At 45.2% G+C, this 12,998-nt stretch overlaps 1 protein-coding gene across 3 annotated transcripts in view; it reads left to right on the top strand.

The window, feature by feature from the left end:
- The first annotated feature begins 2,425 nt into the window (after positions 1-2,425).
- Positions 2,426-12,998, top strand: part of LOC102933476 (deubiquitinase DESI2) — a 75,676-nt gene continuing 65,103 nt past the window's right edge. For 2 of the 3 annotated variants that reach the window (XM_043548022.1, XM_043548023.1), the window contains exon 1: positions 2,614-4,023. In XM_043548022.1, the coding sequence (XP_043403957.1) occupies positions 3,985-4,023 (39 nt within the window). In that variant the 5' untranslated portion in view covers positions 2,614-3,984. Of the gene's footprint in view, positions 4,024-12,998 lie in introns of all 3 variants that reach the window. The other variant, XM_027818153.3, reaches the window with a different exon arrangement.

Here is a 12,998-nt window from a genome sequence, read left to right as displayed (position 1 = left end):
AGGTTTTTTTTTTGTTGAAGAATTGCCACTTTCAGGTCTGTTATTGAGTGACGAGAGAGATTGAAGTGTTCTCCTAACATTCATTGTATCTCAGTACTACAAAGGTCTCTAAATAGCAAATAACCTTTCAATTATATTTGTTCACTAAAGGCAACCACATGAGATTAAGGATGGACTTTTAGCTTTAAATCTGACACCCCGCGCTTCCTGTTTTTCTGACCCTTAATCTAATTTAAAAATAGAACCATTGGTTTAATTTAATTACAAGATTTTTTAAATCTAAATGATTGTTATCTTTAGAAATGTCTTTAGGATAAAAATGAATCAAAGATTGCAAACCATGATCAATTTACTTTAAATCAATTTTAGTATTTCTAATAACCCATCTCTGTAATATGGCCTGCTCCAAAGTCTTTTCATTGACTTCAGTGGACTTCGATTCAGGCTCCGTCTGAACAGCAGATATTGTGTATCAGATTATTTTATTAAGTAATATAGTATAGTGTGTAGATAAGCTATGTTACAAGGTGATGAGCCCATTTAAGAGGAAATGGGATCAGCCCCTTCTGTGCCATAAAATTAGCTCCTTCCCAACCTGAGGGGGTGGGGCTAAGAGGGATCAGTTGATGCTTTAATGGGCCTTAAAAAAGGACTCAGGGAATTCACTCTGGGAACAGAAAGATAGTGAGTAGGCAGGCTGGTTCCTGTGGAAGGCTTTGAGGTGGGGTCCTGGTAATCTAGGAGAGCCAGTCTGGTGCTGAGTGTTTGATACCAGAAGAAGGGGACATACTCAAAGGTAGCCCAGAAAGGGGATGAGAACAGTGTGGTTTTAAGAACTATTTTGTTTCTGGGACCTTCTTAGTGGAATCTTGCAACCCCTGCCAGGGTTAAGTTTGTTTGATGTGGGTGGAGGGCTAAGACACATGTCTAGCACTAATCTTTATGTGGAGTTCATTAAAGAGCCCTGAACAAGAGGCACCCTAAGGAAGGGTGCTTACAGCCCATGAAGGGGTGCTTGAGTAGCAGGTGTCTTGTTACACTGGAACACTCAAGTTGTGTGATTAGCAGGAGTGTGATGGCTGCTTTTTGGGCCCTATCTCTTGTGAGGTTGATAAATAATTCTATTAGGAGCTTAGGATACGCAATAACTAGCAGGATAGAATCTTTAACTTTCATTGCATGATATTTAAAGGTAAAGGGCAAATCCATTTCCAAGCTCTCAAACCAAGAATTGGAACTCAAGGAAGATATGAATGGGGGAAGGAATCTCTTCCCCCCCCGCCATGGAGTAGCTGCTACGGCAGTCCAGAGGATGCAGTAGGCCTGTGTGGGGTGTTTGAGTGCCAAAGGACGCAGATAAATGCCTATTGGGATTTTCAAAAGTGCCTAGACTCCCATTGAAATCAATCTGGACTCTGATTTGCCCTTTCTGAATGGAGTGAAGACTTCTGCAGAGCAGCAGGTCATCTGACTCTAGGCCTTCCTGTGCTCTGATACCCTTTAATCCATAAAAGCTTCCTGTGTATCTGTCCTCCATCTACCCTGCCCTTTCTTGCACAACAGAGGTGCATGGGTTCTTCTGCTAGGAGACTCTTTGAAGCGTAGAGGCAGGACCAGGATTTGTCCCTAAAGGCACACAACTCTATTTGCTTGTACTTGTATCTTTCTAGAGGGATGACTAGAAATTGCTTGTTGATGAGTTGTAAACTCTCAGCCAACTCTGGCCTCACCCCTACAGTCTCAGCCAGAGGGTGGCAACAGGTACATTTTAGGAATCTGCCTTTAGGCTGCACTCTTGAGTTCTTGTGCTATAGTAAAGCTGATTATATTTTAAAAAGTCCTTACTGCAGCAATAACAGGAGCAGAAAACAGCACCAACAATACCCACTTGATGTAAATTATCCTACCCAGAGGGAAAACGGTGGGGACTTTAAAAGCAAGGCTGCTGGTGTTGCTAGAACAGGCCAGTACTTCAAACTATCTGACTGTTCTGTCCTCCCTTGACAAGTTGGAACGTTGTTGATTTCCTTGCAAGCACTGGGGTACTTGTGTGAAATTGATAAGCTCAGCAGTCCTTAAACACACACTGAAAATACAACACTTCCCCTTTAAAATAGAGTCTGAAAAAGGTGTTAAACATTAGGCACCTCTACTGAACCTCGTTAAACACAGAATTTGTGAAAGTTTCACCTCGAAAGAGAATAATGAAGGGTGGTTAAAAGATTTTAAAAGCAAATTATTTTTTCACCCCCCCCTTTTCCCTAACACACACCGGGTTACTAATTAATGGCATAATGAACCATCTAGGCAGGCAGGTGCAGTACTTTGACTCCCAGGCCATCAGCACTGGGGATATTGTCACCCCAAGAGACCTTCCCGTTTATTGAGTGTTTCCCATGCGGCGGAGGAAAGCATTCAGCTGTTGCCTGTGGAGGGCCGGGGAATGCTGGGCTTTGCTGATGTAACGGGCTCCCTGCACTTTTCATTCAGATCTGGTTGGCTGCAAGCTGGCAGAGAGCCTGAGCGACGCCTCCAACTCCGATGAGGTCATCCCAGCTCCCTTTTTTGGCTACTACAGGCAAGATCTGCGCTGCCTCAGCATTAAGGTCAGCTCGCTGCTCCCCCGGGAAAACTGATGCCTCTAGGAAGCCCCCTGCCGCCCTTCCCCCAAGCCCAGCCCCCGCGATTCCCTTAAAGCCGGAGCCGGAGGGGATTGACCGCAGTGGATGCTCTCGTTTGCTCGGATGTGAATGCTGTTTGCGAGTCGGTTGCAAGAAATCGCGGAGCTGCTAGTGCCCGGCGCCCGCCTAACTAGGGCCAGGGCTGAGGCAACTCCCGAGCTGGCTCAGCCCGCTCCTCAATTCGTATCCACCCCACCCCATCCCCGGGCGGGGATGCATCGGCCCCGCAGGGAGCGGCGCGGGCTCCATCAGCTCTCGGTCCCCGGAGACTGGCTCCTGCGGGACAAGCGGCTCCCGAAGTAGGGGTTGCAGCTCGCCCCACGCTCTGAGTGGCGGGAAGAGCAAGGGTTTCCCGCGCTGGGCGCGCTCCAGCCCGCCCTTCAGCACTCGGGCAGCTCCCTGCACGCCGGGCCGGAGACAAACTCCTACGGATGCGATGGCAGAGTAACTCCAGGGCTCGCTGAGCAGCCCAGTGGCTGGCCTGGCCTGCGGCGCGTCCCTCTCCTCACCGGAGAGCCGGGCGGGAGCCGGAATCCCGCCGCAGCTCCCTGCCGCGGCTTCCGATGCCCTTTCGGCTCCGCAGGCTTCCCCGCACGCGGCCCGAGAAGAGACCCAGAGAGAAACTTCAGCACCCGGACAGCTGCCCTCGAGACGCGGGGACGGCAGCACCGCGGCGGGCTCCGCTCCCCGGCCCCGCGGGTGCGTCAAGCCAAGCCCGGCCCGGGTTTCGCTCCCCACCTTTGGGAGCGGGGACCCCGGGAGGGTGAGGGCAGCGACCTGGACCTGGTTCCACCCGCGCCAGCAGAGCGATGGGGAGCTGACCTTCCTCCGCCGGCCGCGCGGCTCCGCATTCGGGTGCTCCGTGTCAATGCCTTCTTCGGCCGGGAGTCTTCGTCTCTTTCGCTAGTTCAACCCCCCTCTCCCCGCAAATTTTCTGGAGAAAGGGGGGCTGATATCTGTGCAAAGAGCCTGCCCTGTCTGTCGTTTGGATTGGCGGCTCCAAGGCTGGAGGGTGCCTGGGCAGTGTATTGTACCAATGCAGCAACCCCGATGAGCTGCAGCGTTAGAAAGAAACCCAGGATTGACGCTGCTGTTGGGGGGTGAAACCCCCCCCCCAACTTTGGCATCCGGGAAAAGCGTGTCTCTTCCCCCCCTCCCCACCCCCCAGCCAAGCTTCTCTCTTCGGCGACCGTAGAAAGAAATTTCCCATCCTATGTAGCTGAGGGTAAAAGCGTACCCGGGGGGCAGCGCCACATCTGGCAGGGATTTGGGGGTTAAAATCCAGTGTCCGCCGCAATCAACAATGGCAAATGAACCGGTGATTCTGAATGTTTATGACATGGTGAGTATGAAACAATATTAAGTTTGGAGGTGGGGGTGAGGGAGGGATGACAGCGTGCGATTGGTTGCAGAAAGACTAAGATGAGGAACGGGGCATCTAGACCTGGAGAGGCTGAATTTTCCAAGCTTGTCTTGTTCTGGATGACCGGGGTGGTGCTGGCTCTGGCTGTTTTTGCAGCACATCACAGCGGATTAACAGTAAAACTGTGCTGGATTTTCTGCAGATTAGGGAAATTGACTTTTCAATTTACGAAGCCCCAGCTAGAGAGAGAGGCGATCGCCTCTCCTATTCCTAGAGCTAGATGCCCTTGACTTTCAAGGCTATCGAGCATCAGGCTGGAGAGAGAGCCCTGGGGGGAGGAAAAACAGTTTACAAAATATTCCTTTAATGTTGTTAAAACTAACAACCCAGATCCGAATCTCATATGTTTAGAACAGTTGAACAGAGGCTGTCATTAGGAAAAGGCTTGAAGAAATGACCTGGGTAATTTTTTTTTTTTTAAGGTGAATAGTAATTGCTTGAGTAATAAGCAATTTTAACTGATAAAGCTTCGGCAAGGGGGCATAGGAAGTGAAGTATTCTGCACTCCATGATCATGCCTGGGAATGTTCTCTTAAAGTTCACAGCATATTTAACAGCTCTCCTTACCATCCCTTTGTGGCAGGGGGAGGGAATTATTTGTGTTAAAATCAATAAACAAAGCAGAAATCTCAAATACAACCTGTGCTACAACTCAAAACCATAAGAGGGCTTTGAAGAAACCATTTTATTTATGGTTCCCCCATACACTCATGAGAGTTGTACCCAGCTCCCTCTTAAATGATTGGCATTGAGTAGCATACAGAGTGGGGACATTTTGATGGGGAAGCATTTCACTTGATTTGTCCTTTATAAGCCAAGAATGTGAAATTCCATTAGTCCCACAATTTTTAATCAACTTTCTGTGGAAAATACCACTTTATTAGGCCCAACATCTGACTTGATCATAACTATCCAATCCCACACTTTAAGAATTTATGGCATGACACTTTATTTTAACTCCATACAGTGGTAATTAACACTAACTTTTAACAGAGTCCATGGAACATATAACACTCATATGCCAAATGAATTATGATGAGGAGATTCATAATGAATGCCAAAAATAGTAATAATGGGACACTTTAAATGAAGTGTTGGCATTTACAGCAAAGATTAAGTGATTCTCTGTCAGCTGGGAAGCCTTAAAGTACTCCTGTTGGGGGAGAAAATTGCTATTTAAACTGTAACACCTAGATCTATGGACACAGAGGAATCCAGCTAGACTACCTTGGCATATACAATACTGAGCCTCATCTGAAGGCTCTCTCTGTTTTATGAACCACGCTGACATAAATTCATTTATTTTGGAATGCACTCTGCTGTAGTCCATGTTTAATTGCTTGGCAGCCCAAAACAGTGCCTTATTTGTGAGACTGTAGTAGGCATCATTCTATCTAATGCCTTGGAAAGGTGACGTGTCATTGGATGGTTCATTCCAGAAAGATTCAGACCAACACCACCTCCATTTGGTTCCTTCATTTTTTTTAGTAAGTGAATTCCCTGAGAAGGATGTCAGCTTGACAGCCCTGCAGGATGAATTCTGCTGATTCTCCTTCCCGATGCTACAGCATGGGCAGCAGTGTAAGGTTTCCTTTGGTGCCCCGTTCTCAGTATGCCTCAAACCTGAGCTGAAAGGATCACCTCCAAAGGTGAGGGGAACCCAGTTTCCATGGCCCATTCAGTCCTTGATTGTTCTCCTGTGATTGTCACCAAAGATATGCCTATTAAGGGCTTTTTTTTTCTCCGCCAGTTTTGCGTTGTGATGTATATGCTTGTCCACAGGGAACTGGGTTGAGGCCACAAATTTAATTCAGACTGAACAAGTTCTGATCTCCACCAAACTGTGAAAGTCTCCATACCTCATTGTTAATCCCCTGGGTTACCCCTAATTTAATGACTTTACATAGAAACCATTCTGATTTCATATTCCAACTGTTTGCCTTATTACTGAGTCACATACAATTCAGTTTCTATATTATAACTGCTGGGGCTACATTCTTTTGACTGGTGCTATGATTTTAATGCCATACAGCATGGGATATGGCCATGCAGTTCATTACATTGTGGTGGTAAGTTATGGTGCAGCAGGGAAACAATTGCTCACATAAATAACTGTTTTAAAAGTAGCATTAATAAAAGGGGGGGGGGGGAACGGCAGCTGGGGATAACAATTAACTATAATTTAAAGCTATGCTTTCCTGACAAAGAACATGACCCCAGTATGGCATCAGGGAGCACTTTAGCTACAGGAAAGCTTAGCTTTGGGGCAAAAGTTCAATTAAGAACCCCCTGTGCAGATATGAAATATCCACTTTGTGCAGTCTTGAGTATTGAACGATTATGGCCATTTATCTCTTACCCATTGGATATATACAGGGTGTCTTTTGAAAGTAATGCTGGTATTTAATGAGGTGCTTTGCCAAATAGCTGCAGTGGGTAGCTACATTTAGAAGCCTTATTTTTTTCCAGCACAAAATAATTGAGCAAAAATTGTTCAGTGTTTCCAAGTACTCAACTTGCTATCAATAAAAGCAATTCTACCCACCTACAATATGGATGGGGATTGTATTATATTTTGTCTCTGCCTAAAGAGCACAAAAAATAGGAGGATGGAGAATGTACCTATTGAGACAGAAAACTTTAAAAATAGAATAGGTGGGCTGTTGACCTAGTGATTTAAAAACATGAATCTAAAGTGATTGCATGGCTCAGCACCTGGTCATGTGGTTCAGAACCTTTTAACCTCCACATGCCCAGTTTGAATCTGTTTGAGAGTGTGGTTGATGGATACATGAAATGAGTTGGTTTGTGCAAGTTCTGAAGGGGTTGGCTGCTCCCTAGATAGTACTGCTCCTTTAAAAGGGTAAATCAGGGCACCTTTCAGATTCAGATGGTGAGAAAAAAAAATAAACTATGTAGTGCAGCCCAAACATTAGTGAGATTATAAAATAACTTGGTTCAACCAGTCCATCTCTGGGTCTATTGACTGTCTGGGAATTTCCTTTAATTATTTGTGGCTTATTTTGGGATGATCAGCTAAATCAACATAACTAACTTTTAATAAAGATCAAGATACTAAATCAAAGATGTAAGATTGCAAATATTTTAAAGTGTTTAACTCTGACAGGTTAACTACATTGACATGCCAAAGCATTTCTCTAAAGAATAGTCAGGTTTGCACAGACTAAGGTCATCAGACAATCTCATAATGTTTCCAGTCAGTTACAGGGCACATGTCTGCTTTTAAATTAACAGCTGTTCATGTATATCATTGCTCTCTTGCTTTATCTTTAAAATTGTCATGATTCTCCACTGCCTTGCACCGTGTGTCTAGCAGAAAAATGCTACCAATCTCGCCTGACGGCATTTGGTACCCACTGTGCCCTGGTATCAATGATTCACCATTGCACTGCACCTGGTGTAATCAGGCCTGGTGGCTGCAGTAAATGTAGAGCTGTAACACTTGATCTCTGTATTTCCTGAGAGCGGGCCTGAGTTTCCTCTCAGTTACACCAGTGCCATTCCACCGATTTCACTGGAGTTACTCCTGATTCTCACGGGAGTAAATGAGAATCCAGTGTGTTCTAGGCAAACTTGATCTTACATTTTCCCCATAATCAGAACCTTCAAAATGGTAGCCAGAATGTAATTATTTCACTTTGGGGACCAATTGGCTTCTTTGCATTTTCCAGATATCCTTTAATCAATTGTAATCCAAGTGGCTGATAGTCAATTGATAACAAGGGGCTGACACTGAAAATCTATGCATAGGTCTCTCATTTGCTTAGCTGATTATAGAATGACAGTGTCTTTTATCGATGTTCTTATATGGCACCCATCACTTTATTTGAGTGGCTTATGAAATTGCAAAGCGAACACACACGTTTTTTCTCTCCACTTCAGTCAGCCAGGCCTAGGTGCCTGCGTATATGTGTGTGTGTGTATATGTATATATATATAAATATAAAATATTTGTGGTATTCTTGTGGGAAGCCAACACTGAAGAAGGGATTGCATATTGCTCTGAAGATGCTGAGGTTTGTGGTCATCCTCATCTTTTCCAGGAGTGAGTTCCAGCGTCACAGGTCAGTTGCCAAGAAAGCTCTGTCTTCTGTACATATGAATCTCACTCTTGTGTTCCATTGTTCCCATGAAACGTAGCTGTTTTGGGAAGTCATGATTGTGCAGGGTGAGGCAGTTTGTCAGGTTAGACTTGAAGATGAGAGCCAAAACTGTGAGTGATGTGGTATTCAAAGGAAAGATAGTTAAGAGATTAACTCTGGGGTGATGTCGTCTCCGTGTCCTGTGTTACTGAGTAAGGAGCTGCTGTTCTATACCAGTTGCCGCATTTTTAAGGTTGTTGGTTTCATATGTAGGTACAAAAAACTGCAGCAATCAATTCTAGAGGTCACAAATGCATCAACTACTCTGGCTAAATCTGAATCTGACAGCATCGGGTGCAGTCTCCTGACCAGCTGCAGGTGGAAAAAGGCATTTTTTCACAGCTATGGCTATTTGTGTCTTCAGAAGCCCTGAAGGGTGCAGGTGGAGACTGAGGGTGTAGACTGTCTAAACAATCTGGAGGCAGATAAGTTCTTTCCACACTACTCTTACCATTTTAGTCTTTCCACCATTCAATTACAGCCAGATATTCTTCATGGATTTGCATTGGATAAAATGATAGAATGGAACTAGACATCCCTCTTCTCTCGTATATTTGAGGGAGGAAATCAATCAAGGAAAGTAAAGAGAAAGCAGTTTAACTGCGTCCCTTAGTTCAAGTAGAAGGAATCAACAGCATGTTGGGTATCTGATCTAAACCTTACAATAATAAACCAATTAGAAGGCTAAAAGAGTAAGTGGCATGGTCTGTGTTAATGAGTCCAACAGCAAAATGTGTCCCTTTGTGCGTAATAAATGGATTTTTGTTGTCTTAGCAACTGCCAGGAAATGTGCCAACTATCAATGTAACAATCTGTTTTGTCAACAGGGTGACAAGTTAACTACCTGTCCATGGTATATCCAGTTATGCCCATATCTTCTAGCTGACTGCCATAAGCTTGTACACCAGCTATTTAATTTCTTGCAACCGTTCAGCTTGTTTGGACACACGCGAGCTAGATCCACAAAAGGATTTAGGCACCTAACTACCACGTTAGGCCTAAATCCAAAAGTTAGATGCTCCCACCACCTAACCCAAGAGGTGCTTAAATTTCTGCCAGTGGGCATGTGCAAAGCCATCTCAGTCCTGACGCCCAGCACCTAATCCCTGGCAGAATACTCAAACTAGGTGTTACCTCTACCTATATCACCAGAACTTGCACTAAACAATGGTTAGAGCACTCACCCAGAATGTGGGTGAGCCAGGTTCCAATCCTCACTCTGTCTGATGTGGAACAGGGACTTGATCCCAAGTATTCCACACCCTAGGAGAGCACCCTAACCCCTGGGCCATAGGTTGTGTAAGTCAGCATAGCTCCATAAAGCAATGGGGTTACATCAGTTTACCCCAGCTAAGGATCTGATCCCATATCTCTTTGATGGGAAGAAGAGAACTCAACTCTGAACTTCCCCAGAGTTTGGGGTGTTTGGATTTGGCATGTTAGAGAGGGAGGGGTTCAGGTGGGGATTCAGATCCAGGGGTTTGATTTTGGCCCATGTGTAATGTAGAACTTGTATGAAACACACACAACCTGAGCATCTGGCCCATAAAGTTGAGCTCCAGATGCAAAATTCAGGCCTGGGTTTATGGTTTGGATCTCCCTCTTATAGTTACTTTCATTTATATCAGCATCTGGGAAGGTAGAGATTCTCTGAACATATGAGACAAATCCATGAAAGCAAGACGGACTTGCTCATACTCCATTCAGTCCTTAGCTTCTGTGCTATTCAGCAACTGGTAGTATTCTGCAGAATGGTCACCTGCCCACTAGCAACTGAACTGAAGCCACCAACTCATTGCTGATGGGCCCCTGAAAATCATCGGATCTATCTCTTAATATGGCAATGTATGGTATATCTGAGTATTATCTGATAATTACACTGGGTCACTAGTGACCTGGGCTGAATTTAAACTGGTGTCCTAGCCTCTGTTAGCTACTCCTCAATCATCCAGTTTTCTCTTGTTTGATCAAGGTTGGATTTTTTTGACCTTCTTGTGCTCATCAAGAACAGGATGATGCAATTGTCTGAATCTTGAGAGATGGTTTGGGGAGGTAAGGGGGAGAATCAGCCACCAAAATGGATTTATTTGTCTGTCCAGGAAGGGGAAAGAGAAAAGTAAAGTTCCTGTGTTTTTTGTATCATTTCATTACTGAGCTAGCCTATATTGCTGGAAAAAACTGATTAACCATATCCTATGTAAATCACGTGTTCATGAAGCTGATAGATTTATTAGCAGGGTGAAGGCAGACACTTCCTTTTGTGGGTTCATATAGCAAGCCTGTGAATCAATGGCATTTCTTATGCCACAGCAAACTCTATGGCTGTGCACAATATGGGCTTTTTTCTAAGAGTAGAAAACTGTTTAACTGATAGCTGGTAATCTAGGGTTCACTGCTGGGAAAGCAGTATTTATTTATTTAGCATTTTGTGTATTCACCGAGCCAAGCAATAGCATTCATAATGGCCAAATGGAACTCTTGGAGCCCACCGCTGAATTTGGTTCCTTGACAACATGTATCATTGTTAGATCTGTACCACAGCTGCAGCTTGGATTGTCTCCAAGACCCCAACAGTGCTAGTTGGCTTTACAGAGGCCTCGCCAAGTTTGGAATGGGTTAAGAAGGGCCCACTGATGACATGGCAGGTCAAAGCTGGGTGGGTGAGCAGTAGGGTCTGTGACGAGGAACTGATTGGTGGTTGGTGAGAAGCACCAGTCTTCCTGCCACAGGGACTCCGCTATCACGTCCTGGCATGGCAACCTCAACCACAATGGGTGTTGTGATGAAAGATGTGTAGCTGGTGCGTTTAAAAGGTCTTTGAACAAGGGCAAGTTTGGATCAGCACGTATCTTCTCAAGCAGCTTGTCTGTTGCAATTTCCTTCTTGATATAAGGGGAGCAATGTGGCTCAGAACTGGAAGTTCTGAAAGATGAGTCGGTTGGAGAGTTTCTGTGATACGCATTGTTGAGTTACATATCAACAAGTTTTGGTGTGTGCCAACCGACTCCATCCTGGCGCACAGTACTCTGCTATTGAGTATAAGATGGCAAGGGCTGAGGCCCTTAGGGTTGGAGCATTTGCTCCCAATGAAAAACCTTCCAGTTTGCTGACAAGGTTGTGGCATGTCTTGATCTTTGCTGCTATCTTGCTCAGGTGGCTTTTGTATGTCAGTGTTCGGTTGGGGGTCACGCCTAAGTAAACTGGGTAGGCTTCATGCTTTAGCCTCTGGCCATTCATTATAATGCTTAGTTCTCTCTTAGAATTGGCATGGTGTAGGAGGAATGTGCTAGAGACTGTCTTGCTGATGCTAGGCTGAAGGCGCCATGTCTTGCAGTAGTCGGCCAGCTTTGCAGCGTCATCACTCAGGGTCTTCTCCAGCCCAGAGGAAGTTGGACCCGGTAGCCCGCAGCAGATGTCGTCTGCATAGATGAACTTCCATTACTGGGTTGGTGGCAGGTTCGTTGCCATATAGATTGAACAAGGGAAAGCAGTATTAGGGAAGGGCAAAGTGCTGCTGTGTTAAAATGTTCTCCGAGAGCCCCCCGCCACATTTCATTCTGGAGAAAAGCAGGCTTAGGGTGCTCAGAATGACAAAAGCATTGCAGCCTGTCTGGTAAGTGGCCCACTCCCTCATTCCAAAATACAGGGCACTTATCAGACAGCCATGAAAGATCTGTCATTGGGAACAGGCTGGCGCAGATCTGCCAAGTAAAGACAGCATGCTGTGAACTGTGTGTAACATGGCTTCCTGGCCTTCAATCCCAGATCTGCCACTGTTTTTTCCCCTGGGATATAAGATTTCCTTTTCTACTCTCCTCAACACCTTCTGCAAGCAGTTTTTATAAGATCTTGATGTTTTAAGAAAAAAAAGTTTTCATTACCAGTACTAATCATCACTATAGGATTTTGAGTGTGTGAACAATTGGCCAGGAACTCTTCTTAGAATATAGCGTGACCTGCATCTCAATAGGTCAATAGAGAGAATTTCCCTGGGATTTGTGAAAGAGAAAATAACTCCTAGTTATATACTACCAGAGTCAGTTATTTGCCCAAGGCCAGAGAGTTTGAACCTGGTCTGTTTTTAGGACCTTCTGGTACTTCTTGGATGGGGCAAGCACTTAAGACCCTCCCTTTCCCTTTCCCTTTCCCTGTAATTATCTCCCCCACCACACACTATTTGATGGCTTCCTGAGAGAGAGAGATGGGACAGGAAGCCAAGAAGTTCTGTCTTCTGACCCTGACCCTGACCGACCTTGGACAGTTCATGCCCTGTGAGATAGTTCCTATGTGTTCTAGTGATATGAGAACAGGCCTGGGAGCTAGGCACTTTTGCGTTCCAATCCCAGCTCTGAGAAACTCTCTGGCCTACCCCACCCTGCCCTCTGGCATGCTTGCTGAGTTTAGTTTTGGTTTTAATGCTCAGTGTTCTTGGCTGTAATGTCATCCGCTATGCTGTTCATTTTAATTTTGATGGATATCCGTTAGCCAAGACAGCTGGCAGTTTTCCTTCTGGTGGCCACTTGGGATGCAAAATGGAGCAACTCCAATTTACCCCAGCCAAGGAACTGGCCGTGTGTGTGTGTGTGTGTTTGTGTATATATATATATATATACTTGCTCAGTTTAAGATTAATGAGGCCAATGCCAACCCTAAGTCATCCTTTCTACTTGGTTGCATAAGTTGCCATATGACTGTTGGATGCTGACGAGCTGCCTTACGGGCACTTAATCA

The sequence above is a fragment of the Chelonia mydas genome, chromosome 6 (assembly GCF_015237465.2).
Source record: "Chelonia mydas isolate rCheMyd1 chromosome 6, rCheMyd1.pri.v2, whole genome shotgun sequence".
Lineage (NCBI taxonomy): Eukaryota > Metazoa > Chordata > Testudines > Cheloniidae > Chelonia > Chelonia mydas.
The sequence above is the reverse complement of the archived record's forward strand: the minus strand, read 5'-3'. Positions and strand labels throughout refer to the sequence as shown.